At 44.1% G+C, this 15000-nt stretch overlaps 1 protein-coding gene across 1 annotated transcript in view; it reads right to left on the bottom strand.

Moving 5' to 3' along the window:
- The window catches only part of PROX1 (prospero homeobox 1), a 46900-nt gene that overhangs the window by 10204 nt on the left and 21696 nt on the right, over positions 1–15000 (bottom strand). Inside the window, exon 4 of the mRNA XM_061475437.1 lies at positions 14618–14812. Coding sequence (XP_061331421.1) covers positions 14618–14812 — 195 coding nt within the window. The remainder of the gene's footprint in view (positions 1–14617; positions 14813–15000) is intronic.

Consider the following 15000-nt stretch of genomic DNA (forward strand, 5'->3'; position numbering starts at 1 on the left):
TAAACACACTTGTAGGAAACAGCTATAGTTCAAGGCTGCCCTTTAAAAAAATAAATGTTTCATCAGTCTTAGCAAAGCAACAAATGGCAATAACACTCTGTATCATATTTTACGAAGCTTCAAAAGAACAATGTCCCGTTGAGTGAAATTCAGTGGCATTCTGTAAACATTAATTTAAGGAAATCAATAGGCTCTGGGAGCTAAAGCCATATTGCAAGATAAACTGGCTGGAGTGCTACTTTGTCAAACAGATTTTAGTTTTCTCGGCTAGATAAAGACGGTTTCAAAATGGGTAACGTGTTGCAACCAAGGTTTGAAAACTATGTGGCCTTCAAACAGTCTGCTTGTTCCTACTACAAAGCTGGACAAACATACTTTAAAAATGATAAGGTTGGGCCAGGATTGATTTTACTTTCAAATTTTACAGAAAATAGAATTCTTGGTGTGTGTTTGGATCTTTTTGATCCTAATTACAAGCAGAAATAAACAAGTGCAGCACAGAGAGCTCAAGGTGTCAGGCTGCCAGGAAAGGTTAAATTATCTGGAGCCAATTGCAATTGCAGGGCATTAGGCATTTTTAAAGTCTTTATTCATGTTGACCTGGTGGGCAACAAGTCACCTTGCCAAAGACGAAAGCCAAAATCTCTAGTGGACTTAGGATCAGAGGTCTTCAGCTGGTGAAGGCTGCTCACATTGCAGAGTGCAAGGTCATGGTAACGGGAGGTAAACAGGTTAGAGGGGGAAGGCCAGATCACTCCTCCAGGTGGATGAGCTGGACAGTGGCTATAGAGGTGATCTCCACAGGGAGCCTCTTAACCCAAGGTTAAGGCTTAAACAGCATCTTTTAGACAAAATGATGGAGAGCCTCTCCAGGATGATAAGTGAGTCTACTACTGGTGGAGCATTCTCACCATGGGTAGCTTCAGGTGAGCTGTTTGTGCACAGTGGTCCACGCCAGCACAGGTACAGCAACAGCAGAAGAGATTCAGGGGAACTATTTCTGATGAGAAAACCTCACACATGCATATTAGATATGCACAGGCACCCCCACCCCTAAAGTCAGGGTAAGGTGAGCTTTGGCGGATGGTCCTTTTTAAAAGGTGTGGTTGAGAAACTCCACTTGTGTCACCAGCATGTAGCTCTGAGCCCCTTTCTCACCTAAGGAAGATTTAAGCCTGTGGGCTTTGGGGGCAAGCTGGCACCTAAACTTCTATTCCCACACTTGCATCCTGTCATGTAGGAAACCGATCAAGGACAAGCCCTTCCACATCCCTCCCTTCCTGTAAGACACTGCATCAGAGCAATGCTGGGCATTGCTCAGCTGCAGATCTGCCACTGTTTCCAGGCTAACGCTGCCCTGAACAGCACCGCCCTACTGTTGGCTTTCCCATGCTCCCAAGGGCAGTGTCTGCAATACCTTGTCCTGGCTCTTGCCACGTTTATCCAGGCCATCACCTCCCCTCACACACATCCTCTCTCCCCAAGCACAGCGAGCTGCTGGGTGGGACCACGTTAGCACTGCGAGCTGCTATGGCAGCATATCAGGCAGGAGGCTTTGGCTTCTACACACGAATTGGAGGCAGGTTTTGGAGTAAGTTGCTACACTTTTTGGCGCGAAAGCCACGGCAGCATATGGCCCAGTGTTCTCAGTTTAAGTCTGACACTTAACATTATTTAACAGTTTCTGTGTTAGGTGCTTTATAAGGTAAAGGAAATTAACAATTTTCAGCTAATTAGATCACTCAATTGGCTGAACATCCTGGACACCTCTTAGAAAAAACCCAGGTTGGCTCAGGCGATGGGAAGGCTAATGCCTCTTCCATTATCACTTATGAGGAGAGGGAAATAGCTGGAAAGGATGTTTTTATTCTACAAACACAAATGAAAAATACCTCAACTATCGGGCACTCCGGTTTTATCCCAACCATCACCTTTCTAGATAGAGGGGCATGTACTTTGCCCACCACTGCATGTGTGTCCCAGTCCCCCTGGCTACAGCAGCAGCTCTCTGGTGCCACCACAGTCCGCGTTTGTTGCCTTCAAGTTTCTTCTCTTGACTCCTGCTGTACAAGTCTGTTAGGAAATGGGGTTTTTGGAAAGAGAAAAAGATGGACGAGAGTGGGTGGCTGTTCTCCCACTGTGGCACAGAAGGAGAAGCCCCCTCTTTTGGGAAACTGAGCCTGACATCTGGGAAGGCAAAAGCATTACCCCAAGTCTGGCTTGAAAGAGAAATATTTGGAAAACAACAGAGTTTTCTTATTGCATTTACTGTAGCTTTTGTACTGTTTGGAAGAAGCTGGAAAACACACACACCCTTCAAATGATTTAAGAATGTATTTCAAAAGTGTTTGTTTGAAAGGAAGCTGAGATCCCTTATCCCTTGAGCAGAGTTTGGGGCACTAGTAATGTACGGCTGGCTTACTGTTATCTCCTCCGCCAAGCTCACAAAGAGGAGAGAGAATGGGCATGGTTCTTATAAGGAAAAAAAAACCTGACAGTGGGGCTGCTGAGATGCCTGATAACATCGGGGAAGTGAAAGTGGTAGTGCAGTGAAAATGGATACTGCATGATACATTAGATTTAATCACTTGCATTTCAATTAAGCTTTTCCACAAATAAAGATTGGGAAGTACTCTGCAGGCTCCCAGCACCACAACAGCGCTCCCGCAGCTCCTCAGGCTGAAACCCCGCCACGTCCTCCCTGGTAGGACCCATCTTCCCATTTCCCAGCACGGGAGAGGCATCCCACGCCACACACATCACAGCATCACCAGCACCCCCACGGGATCTCTGTCCTAGAACTGCTGTGCCTATGGTTCAGGGGATGAGCATATTCATCATGGAAACACAGAATCACAGAATGGTTTGGGTTGGAAAGGACCTTAAAATCACCCAGTTCCACCCCCCTGCCACAGGCAGGGATGCCTCACACAAGACCATGTCGTCCAAGGAATCCCTGCTCTCCCATGCAGACACAATGGCCTTAGTGTGCTAGTTTTTAAGCACAAAACTTGGTAAGATTTGAGACTAGAGTGGACTAAAACAAAACAGAAACTTCCCATTTTCAATTTATTTTGACTTTTTGCACCCTGAAATTCAATTCTTCCTTTCCCTGGCCTCAAAAATCATCAATAGTCTTTTACTGGGGAGATTATAAAATTTCCTTTTCTGCCTTACTGATGAATTAGAACTGCATGAGATGTAGAGACTTCTAATGGAAACTCTGTTCGCCCTTAACTTACTGCATTGCCAGTGGCACTGCCACAGAATGGAAAAATCACTAAGGCTCCTGCAGCTTGCAGTAGTTGGGCATTTAGTATGTGTTGGGAAATGTAAGAAACACAGGAGGGGTTACTGTCACACCCCAGAAGCTGTCTCATACGAAAATTGAAGGAGAAATAAAACTCTTGCACACAAGAATGATGTTATGTAGAAAGTTAGAAAGATGAAGGCATAGATGGAACTAAATCTGGCCAGGTGTACACATCTAGAATACATCTTTTTTACATATATATATATGTATATATATATAAATATTAGAACAGTTAGTAAGCATCTGTAATTGTTGCTTCCTCTTGCAAACTCTTCCCATCTCTCTGCATTGCAGACACCTTTGTCTTCTGTGTCTGGAGCCCTGAAAACCTCCAACTGTGCCCTCTCCCTCCTTGATTCACAGTGAGAAGGGAGGTAGGGGAGAGGGATGGGAAGCAGGTGGTGTTTAATCAGTCTGGCAGGGAAATAGGCAGTTACTGGGGTCCTTTTGGGGGTGTCATGGAAGTGGTAAGCATGCCCTCTGGCAGCAGGGTACCTCCCTTCCTCTTTCCTATGGCAGAGGGTAGGAGCAGTGGAAGGAAATGGTGCATGGTTATGGGTGAGGGGTGTTGCAAATGAAGCTGGCTCCACCAGTCCAGGCTCTCCCTCGATTAACTCTGATGAACGTCCTCCCCGCATAACCATGCTTTTATGGGCATCCAGAGCCCATCGTGATGGGATGAACTGCTCCATCTATTCCACCCTGAGCCATGAAGCTGGCCAAACTGGGCTACAAACACCCCATTACAGGCTCCAGCGCAGGACCTGCGGGGGCCTGGTGAGCCTTGCAAGCCTGTGAAGACAAAGTCTTATGTCCAAGTGGACTGAGCTCCCTCTCGTTTGACTCCTCTTTATCCCTTATGGAAGGAAACGGTGAGACTCCAGACAGCACTGGATTAGATAAACTTGAGGCTGGGCCTCATCTGATGGAGCCGGCATTGCATGAGATAAGCCACTTCAGCTTCCCTCTGAACATTGATACTCAGCAGTGAAAAGGCTTTTATTTGCAATGTTGATTTCCTCTTTCCCCTCTCAAAACTGTTTCAAGTTGTAGACTGATGCTTTACATGCATTTATGTGTCTATGCCACCATTCTCCCCTAAGTCACAACCACCGCAGCAGCCCTTCCGCTTAGCAACAGAGATCATGCCACCCTAGCCTGCTGCTCCCTACAAAGCCTCTCCACAAAACCAGGTTCAAGGCCACATCTCTGGACCATCATCTGGACACAGCTTCTTCTGATGGCACATTTCCACCAGAGCCTTGAAACTGCACCCCCCTCCCCCCAAAGGGCAGTTCACGAGTCCCCCCCATGGCACACAAACCGAGGCAGAGAGCGGCTGCGTACCTTCCCCCTCTGCAGATAAGACAGATGAACCTTGCCCCTTCCAGATCTACCGGGAGAAATCATCTCCGATACGTTGATTACCTTCGGCCAGCCCTTCTGGCTGTCCTTCCTACTCTGCCCACCCAGACTCACACATCAGGACGATGCCAGGCTCTTTCTCTGCAGCGTGAAATTCAGCTGTGCTCTAGTACTGCAGGTGATGAGCTCTGTGCAACTACAGGAAGGGACCCAGTACTCTGAAGACTTCCCCCTTCTTGGACCATACAGTATTTCTTCACATCTGTGTTGTTAATGTCATTTGAGTAGGATATTAAACTATGGCTACTTCACCTTCCAGCTCCTCTCCCTCTCACGCAGGTGAAGGACACACAGTCCCCATGGAGCCCTGCAATATTCTGCTGTTACTTCCTCACAGCCTCAGAATTTCGCCCTTACAGATTTAAGTATCTTTGAAACCAGCATCGCCATTGCACTCCACACCAATTCTGGAAGGTCTCTCTGCAAGCAAATCTTCACTGCCACTGCTCTCAGCCCAGGGACACCTGCTCAGAGAAAGGGCAGGACCCCAAAAGCTGGCCCAGAAACCAGTGTGGGTCACCAAGCTGCTAAACCTCTCCCAGGGTTTCCAAAGGGAACGACAGTTTGCTAATTCCCATTATGAGAGCCTGACTCTCGTCCATTTTGAACCATGTTGAAGCTATCCAGCAAAGAGTGTTTTGCGTGAAGTTGACCTATTCAAAGTCCTATAGGAGGGGCAGAGCTATCTGCAAGACTTAGTCCCACAGCCATGACTCCGTGCTGTGAGTTGGTATCGGCTGGGACCTCCTCTTTTGGCAAGTGTGCCTTACGAAAATAAAACCAATGCTCCCCTCCACCCCACATCCATAAACATGATGGCTCTGTGGCTCCAAATCCAGGTCTGCATTTAATTTTTAGCTTTAAAATAAACAAATGAAACTTCTTTCCAATTATCACGTAACATACATTCACACACTTGACTGTACAGTAATACAACAAAAGACAGCTCTTCAGCTGGCACAGATTCATTAGCTGCAATGATTGCTGGATCTGATTTACACCAGCAACTGAGAATCCAGCCCAGAATTTAGTTCAGTGTCACAGAGAGAAAGCATAGGATGGGTGGAATGTGGAGAGAAAAATCTGATAAAACTAGTGAACTAACCCACTATTTCACATCTCACTGGTATGACATCTATGTAGAGCAGCTTAGGTACAGTTTGGAAGATCAAGTGTTTTCTTTGATTTTCACAGTACAAAATGTTCTATGTCCTGTTAATGTGACGCATTAAAACAGGATACAAGAAATTTCCAATGATTCTCCCGAACACCCTCCTCCTTCTCTAGACGGTGCTGCTTCTCCAGAAGTCCTCAGTGAGAAATGTAGCTATGTTGTCTAAAAGGAATTAAGAAAGTCTGGAAGAAACATGTGCAACTTGCATGTTAACCATTACCACAACTAGGATTTATTAAATGGTAAGAGAAATGACTTCTTTCCTTTTTTGTTTCGCAAGCACCAACTTTTACAATGGCACTGCCCAGCCTAACGAACTGTTTCTATATGCAGGATGAATGAAAAAGCATTTCAGCTTGTGAGGGATAAGACTTGACACGAGTGAGGGACCACATGGGTTAAAATTCACCTTGCTTCTCACTCCTCATCTACGATGGGCTTTGGAGAATGACGGACATCTGGAAATCAGTTTTATAGAGAAAAATAGAAAACAGGGAAGAACTAAGAAGATGAATAAAGGCTCATCACAGACACAAAAGACCAGAGCAAAAAGAAGCTTGGATTTGGGTATTCTTGTCTGGCAAGGAGGCAGGCAGTAAGGCTAATGAAGCATTTGCGATATGGGACGTATGCCAGCGTAACAAAGAAGATGTGCATCAGCTCTGCAGATGTGCCAAAGCCCCCAGAGCAAAATAATGACATAATCACCATCAGTGTCACAGACCAGACTGTACACAAGGTGACATGGGAGAGAATAAATAAGAGTCTTTAGAGGCCTGTAGTACACACACGGGAAGGAATAGCCATTCCTCACAACTGCCACAAGAGAGTGGCGAGATGTTGGGTATAATGTGTGCAGCTAGCAAAAGAAATCTTGAATTGTGCAAGGCTAACGCACTATAAATTGGTGCTTTTCTCAATCTCCCGTTGACGTTTCAATTCCCACTACTCCTTGTTGAATGCGAAATGAAATGGCAGTAGGAGTCGGAAGAGTTTGCCAAGTTTTGCTTTGTTTTGTTTTTGTTGGTTTCTTTTTCTTGGTGGCTTGGTTTTTTTCTTGAAAGGGAGTCGTTTTGTTTGAGAAGAGGATGGGGCAATAAAGATGAGGACCGGTAAATAACTGTAAAAGAGGAAAGAAAACCAAACACCCCAAAACAAAACCCAGCACACCACTACATGCACACACACACACACGCACAGAGAAATCCAGCACCATTCAGCTGGAACAATCCCAGGATTCCCCCAAAGCAAAACGAGAAACAAATGAGGATGGGTTTGCTTTTGGGAGGGAGGTTGTTCTTTCTGGTTTACTGTATCCATGAACTAAACCAGGAAAAAAATCCCACTAAAATATTTTTCAACACTAAAAGACAAGATTACAGTTTTATTGATCAGTAATAAAACACCGCTTAGGGCAATTTAGTACTTAACATGTTATTTGCGGTGGGGAGTAATCGGAAAAGCTGAGTAGCCTTAAATCATTTCACAACAGCTCTTTCTGCATAAAAGCAAGTGTTCGCCTCCGTACAGCTGTGTGAGTCGGTGGTATATTCTTTTTAGCAGGACTTTTGTCCATTTTTAAAGGGAACATCTGCTTGATAAAGTACAGCAACGCTGTAGTAAACCACAGGACTGAGTGGGCAAACTGGGAAAGAGCAGGAGATCTGCTGAAGGCCCCAACAGGCCTCTTGAAGAAGGAACGCTCAAGTACGTAATTGTTTGCAGGATCTGGCCCTACAAGAGGGGCTCAGAAGAACAAAGCACTTGGCTTCACCGATGTCCCTTTTCATTGCTTCTAATGAAAGATTCATAAGAATAACTTTAATTTTTTATGATCTTTTTCTTCTTCTTCTTTTTTTTTCTTGCATTACTGTATTAGCTGCATCTACTTTGCATGCGATTTCTCCTTAAATCCAGAAAACCTGGTTCCAAATGCCAGGCGGGATAACTCCATCCGTCCAGTAACTAATCTCGATTGTTGTGTGGTCCATCTTAACAGTGAGAAAGTAAGACGGAGCCCAGAAAATGTTTTAGATGCTTATTCCTTTTCATTGCAAAGTGCTGTATTTATGAAGAATGCAGGAGAAAGTGGAGTTCTTTATTTCTTTGTTTTTATATGAAAAAAGAAATGATCAAACCCCCCCTAATTTGCTACTTAAACTGTTCAGTGGAAGAATGATTGTATTTGTCCTTTTTGGCTTCGCCCAATTAATTGGAGCAGTAACATAACGACTGTTAATAAGCAGCTCTAATTTGACGTACTTCTTGCCTATCGACTAAGCGCACCATATCTTTGTTTAGCATATCATCAGGGAAAACAAGGCAGCATGTATAGGATTTTGTTCCGTTGTATATGAAATTTAATAATTACGCCACAGAGGATTCCAAATTAATTGCAGAAGGCACAACAGTATTAATAATCCGCTCAGCAAACTCGGGCATCTTTGATGATAGAGGCAGAGCCAGTCTGAACTGTGGCAGGTTTTTAAACCGGGTGTTTGTTTCTGTTGCAGCTTATACCAATGTTTTCTTTTCTTCTTTTTCCTACCGTACGCCTTCCTTCTAAGAACAAAAAACACCAACCCAAACCACAAAGCAAAACCACAGAACACCTCCACAAACAAGGCTGTGCTCATGCGGGTGCGTTCCGATCGAAGCTGACAGATCAAGTTTTTCATGTATTTACCAAAGTTTCATTGCAGCCATTCTTCATAATTACAGCAGCGTTTTCAGGTCTTTTTTTTTTCCCCCTTCCCCTGAATAGGAAAGAAGGGGTTCTGAGAAAGTTTTTAATTAGCTAAATAGGTCTGTGTAATCTAGATGAAATAAACACACCCATTTGAAAAGGGTTGTTAGAACTTTTCCAGCCATTTAATCCATAGATGGCTGAACACAATGATACCTTCCACAGAAAGCTACAGCCACCACCAGCAGCTGTTAGAAGAGAGCTTGCTCCCTGCTCCTATTGATAACCCTTTGTGGAATGAAGAAAAAGAGCTGAGGGAAGGAGAACTGAATGTCAGACAATAGACATCGCTACACACACTGTCTCTGAACTTTCCTCATCTCTGAAGGACAATTAATTATGAAGGCCTTTGGGGTAGGTCGAAGCAAGGGAAAACCTACTGCTGGCCCAGCACTCCAGCCGCTCTCTCTGTGTTTGTTAAATGGTTGTGCCTGTTGGGGAACCAGAGTAGCAGCCACCAAAATAGCCAATAGATCATTTAGGAAAAAAAGAGCAAAAGATTTTTTTATGTGTGTCTGTCCTTGTATAATTCTATTCTCACTGTGAAATCATCCATACACAAAACACAAGGACAATTTTTCCTTTTTTTTAGAAGAACCACAGGGTAGGTTACAGTCAGAAACAGCCTCTCAGTGGTGTGTTAAAAAGGATGGTCTTTTCACCAAATCATTTCACAGAGGCAAAACAGACAAACACAAAGAGTTGAGACTTTTTCTCCTACATTAAATAGAGTAACTGATAAGGTCAGACATATGATACCTAAAGACATGAATCTGTGAACTCTTGAAGTCAAAGGACTTCTCTGTGCAAAGGAACAATCTTTCAAAGGAAATAGATCATAGAACTCCACTGAATCCCCTTTAAACTTTATGAAGCAGGAGGAGAAAAAGCTCTAAGTAGGGAAGCTTGACAGAAGAGCCTTGAACTATTTTCTGAAGGAAAGATGAGACCCTCCCTAGGCTGCCACAAAACATCTTTTTTTTTCTAAAGGCTCTTCTGAACTTTGATATGTGCCAAGACACCGCTATTGAAAGCTGTATAATTATGTGCTATAGCCACTGTAGAAAATGCTTTGTTCACCACAACAAAGAACAATAAGCAAAGTAAAGTGACATTACACTGTATCTTTTTCTTTAAGAATGTTGAGAAAGGTCACGGTACGTTATAACTAATAAAGCTGTTGAGTAAGGAAGTTTAAAGTTGATCTTGCTGTGCTTAAATGTAACCCAATGACAAAAAGACAGAGGGAACTAAAATTGTAATGACATTAAAAAATAGATCATATATCAACGTACCAACTTCATTATACAAACACCTTGAATCCAAAAGGACGCAAACAGGAAAACCGAGTGTAGTCCTGCAACAGTATTCCTCTGGCGATTCTCTCCCTAATAGCTTCCACCTACAATCTGCAGTTCCACTAACTGCAAAATCTGATTAATAGGCATTAATTGATACGTGCAATGCACGGACCTTCTATTGCAAGCCGTGGATTTTGTTACTTGATTAAAAACCGGGTTCGTTTCCTGTGCAGTCTGAAGGAAGGCTCTGCTGTTTCACAAGTGAGCCTCTTCAACATTTAACAAGGAAAAAACCCCTCAGGGCATCAATTACATTTCCTGCAACCAAGACTTTTAAGTGGGAAAGAAGTTCCATCTAGACACCTATGTTTCAGTTTGTCTTCAAAGGAATCAGGCCAGTTACATTTGCTAATCTCAAACTGCTGAAGCAGCTTGGCTCTCCTTGCTGCAGAACACCAGGCTCTGACAACTCTGTCTTTAAGAATGCTGAGAACGATGTTGAAACGCTACAACAATAAAGCCCTTGAAAGGAGGAAGGATACAGCTGAGGGAAAAAATACGAGGAGTTTAGTATTGGAATAAACAACTGCTCCGTTTAAGCTGTGTCCACTGCTGGTACCACCACAAGTGCAGAGACTGCCACAGCAGAGCACTTTGTATGGAAAAAGCAATCTCAGACAAGGAAGTTAGCAAGTTACGGACTTCATTTTCACTTCTCTTGAGGCCACTTTGCACTGCTCTGGTTGTGTAAAGGAGTATTAATTAGGGTGGTTATAAATTGTACTTCACAGCGCCTGTGTATTACAAAACCACTCGTAAGTGGCCTTAGTTTAAATAAGAATCAGGTTCAAAGGCTTTAAATTCTGCTTTTGATGAACACCAATTCAGCTCAAGATGAATCCTGCAGATGAAACTGGGGAAGAATACAGCCTCCTAAAATAAACACATGCGTGGCCAGAATTATTGGTCATTTAGGTTGTCTTAATTTTTGGATGCAGTGCTGGGCACACTTCGTTTTCAGGGAACAGACCATTGAGGACCTCCTGACAAAGTGGCTCTCATTGAGCTCGAGTTTAGCATCCCAGAATGGAATTGGCCTAAACCCATCGTCACTTCTGAAAATGTTGGCAGCCAGCATTCCTCTCAAGGGTTCATAGGCCACTTATGTGACTGGCTTATTACTTAGATTTAATAGGTGGTGTTCTTTGACTGGTTTTACATAATCTCATTGATTATTATGGGGCTAACTCAGAGTGCCTTAAGTTAAGCATTCTGCTAAGGCTTGAGTACAACTGCTCTTAATTAAGGTTTTCCCACTAGCATGGTTTTCCCTTGCCAAAAGCAGAGTAAATGTCTTAAAACCAGGTTTCTCCCCCTTCTAAACAACGACACGTGCCATAAGTAGCGCTATTAAAAGAGGAAATCAGTGCTTCAAGCCCCACTGTACCAAACCTGCACACAGTGTATTTGTGCAAATAATGCAGCTTGGCAGATGCCTCACTATTGTGATCAATCTCAATAACTACGTCTGCAAAACCAGGCGAGTTCCCGGGAAGCAGCAGGCAGCTGAGCTCAGAAAGATGCCGCGTGTGGGGCTTGCTCTGGTGCTCATTTGCTCACTACACAGAGGAGCATGGTGAGTGTAAGGAGTAGGCAGGAGGGCACAGAGTGAACTCGCTCGCACAGGGAGACCCCGAGACTTCAGAACTAAGACCTGAGTGTCGTTAAATGGCCACAAGGAAAAGGAACGAGCATCGTGCAGAGAGACGGTAATGCACAGAGAGCAACGGTAACTATAGAAAAATATCAGGGAACAAGGATGATGGAGGAGGAGCCCACGCAAGGCTCAAATCTGGGTATTGTCCTCAGGCCAATTCTTTTTCTTTTTGCAAGTACATACATTGAACAATAAAAATCTTATTTATGATTTTTAACCATAATTTTATCTTAACTCACAGCATGGTCCCTTCCTTGTCTGAAATCATCCTGCCACGGTCGCAACTGTGAGCTCTGCTCATCTGTGTTAGGATGGGTTTTGCAAGAGAGTGATGAAATTATTTGGGATTATTTTTTTTATCTTTCAATGCATAGCAACAATACCTGACTTTAATTATTGCAGCTGGCATTCAAAAGCCTATGGCAACACCACAGATGAGGCAGATATCAAGTGGCACAGCAAGCTGTCCTCTCTTTCTGACCAATTTTGGCGTTTATGCTGGGACACTGACATTTGTGGCTTTCATTCACCAGGACAAGCCACCTTCTCCCTCCCTGGAAGTATAGCCCCAGAGCAGAGAAGCATCTTCGCCTTCCAGTGTGGTTTTATTTCCTCCCCTTTCAAAACTCAGTTTCAAATTGCTCTGCGCAGCTCAGCACAGGTTTCCCCAGCTAATGTGAGAGAGAGAAATGCGGAACTGGCTACAGACACACATGTGCACACAAAACACAGGCAAAGTTGTGTCGCTCTGGAGGAGGCGTATCTGTCTCTGGCTCGCAGCCACGAGGGTACAATGGCAAAGCTAAAACCGATAGGGCATGTGGTTTGTTAAACATCTTATTTGACTTTGCTACAAGCTGTCAGTTGCAATGCGCAGGGAAAGGAACACAGTATCACAGATTCCTCAGCAAATCAATGGCACAGCCTGATATGGACCAAACACACTTTTAGCTTTAGCATTTTTTTTCCTAAGAGTCAATTTAGGAGTAGTAAAGTAAATACATGAATTTCACCCAAGAGGAGATAAAGGGGGAACATTCAGAGTAGCGGTGTGGGTGATTTAAAAGAAACAGCATCAGACTCACCAGAAGACCGGCAAAGCATCATTGAAGTATGAGAGGAAGGAACTTTGATGATGCTAAATATGGCAAATGCTCAGTTTGCTGAATCCTTTTGGATCCAATTTCAACATTATAGTACTTGTCATTTTTGCTTCACAGTTTGTGGTGGAGGGGCCGGGCATTTATCAGGGAAAGTTACACTGTCTGCATTAAAAACTGCACTGCACAGTGTCATGATCTCAGGACTGCTGGATCTTCACTGCAAAACCAAGATTTAAACCACTAGGAAATTCTCATCATGCTAGATAACACAAGAAAGACTGAGGGAAAGCATCTGCAAATCATCACCATTTATAACATCTCTTCCCCTCAAGGATGGGGGGAAAACCCCAATGGGCTCCTTTCCTACCAGCTCAAAGCCCCCCTGGCTGAGAAGAGGAGACTGCAATCACAAGCAATGCTAAACACAGGAGATTTATATCCTTTTCTACCTGGAAACACCCATATGCTCCCTACTGAAGTAACCCATTCACATTAACACTGCAACTAACATTTTAAAAAGCAGTAATAAGTGCCTGAAGTCATCAAGGGTATGAGAACTTTTGAGGGCAGAAAACGTTTCAACCTACGTTCTGCAACCAGGAAAAAGCTGTGTTAAAAGGAAGAAGAGTTTGATGTCATTTAAGTCCATTTTGACAGAGAAAAAAAAATCCCTACAACTGGTCCCACTTATTTCCTTATGCATTTCCTCTTCTTTTCCTGTATTCAGTTATCATTCCTTGGCATTCAGGCAGACCTGCCTCCCAGGGGTGGGAGTCTCCTGTCTTGTGAGTACGTGGGGACCAGAGGCCTCAGGAGGTCCTGGGGGGCCACGGCACACCAAACATCAAGTCTGGATGTTGTTGTCAGCCACAAGGAACGGCAGCCCCCTTGAGAACATCCTCTTTCCCCCTCTTTCTTCATCTGCCCCCTCCATGCAACCATTCTCCCAGAAAACTCTACATGCCCGGAAGAGGAGCTGAGAAAATCTTTGCTTGGAGACCTTACTGCATCATCTGAACCTATGTGCTATGAGAACGAGCACTGCTAAAAATCACTTGGAAGGATTTTAGGCAGGAAACCACCCTCCTTATGCCAACAAATGTCACTTCTGCAACTGTCAATTATGCAAGTTGACCCCAACAGAAAGGTGCAGGCAAAACCAAGCAATTTAATAATTAGTACCACCATGGCTTTCCCACTCCACTTCACTGGGAGAGGGGATTACTCAAGCCTCCCCCTCATGCACACCCTGTTCAAATGCATCATTACATCTGACTACCTGAACAATGCAAACTGCCATCCTCAGCAGGGAGAAACACTCTCCCGTGGTATCGCCGAGGGTCAGCATGTTAATGATAACAATAGTCTGCTGAGCTACCAGGCTGGCCTGTAAACAGGCATCTTAATCAAAGCCACAAACCTGTTACAGCAGAAAACAGAGAGCATTTACTTTGAGCAGTTATTTTATCCTGCAGCTTGACAAAGGAAATGCATTTTAGTTCTATAAATCAAATGAAGGAAAGCAGAAGAAGGTAACTGCAAGTGTTTGATCACACAGTTACGGAGGTTAGAAGAGTTGTGAGGTGACTTCTTTCACTATTGTCCCTCCTAAAGGAAACTTCAAAAAGTAGAAACTAGTGAAAACTTTCATCTCTTGTCAAGTCCTAGTAAGGCATAAGCCTCCAGCTCCCAGGGCTGAACAGATTAATCAGCATCATTCAGGGATGTGGAACACCCAGACTCTACCGGCCACGACAAAAAGGGACATTATTTTATAGGCAGGCTGGACCACGGAGCATCTCACACACACGCACAGAGAAACAAAGATGGGTGCCTACCTCAAAATCATTTGCTTTATTGTAGTGCATGTTCAGAGCCCTGTACAGCTCACAGTCTCTGGTTATAGACAGCTCCTCAGTGCTCGTGACCCCGTCGTTGATGGCTTGCCGTGCATACTTCTCCATCTGAATGTAGTAAAACTCACGGAAATTGCTAAACCACTTGATGAGCTGAGAGGTAATGCATCTGTTGAACTGTTAAATTCAAACAGTAAGAAGGATAAGAGCACTGACATTCTTCTCTCTCCCCCCCTGCCCCCAGCCCCACTTCTTTTAAAGAGCATTCTTTCCTCCCCTTTGCCACCACCTTTTAAACCCATGTCTCTGTGTTTCTACTACGGGGAGGTGCAGGAAGGAGCTGGCAAATGATGCTGGTGTATCAG

Source organism: Pezoporus flaviventris, unplaced genomic scaffold, assembly GCF_033815535.1.
Source record: "Pezoporus flaviventris isolate CSIRO_AGI_PZ_B2104156 unplaced genomic scaffold, CSIRO_AGI_Pfla_v1 ptg000083l, whole genome shotgun sequence".
NCBI lineage: Eukaryota > Metazoa > Chordata > Aves > Psittaciformes > Psittacidae > Pezoporus > Pezoporus flaviventris.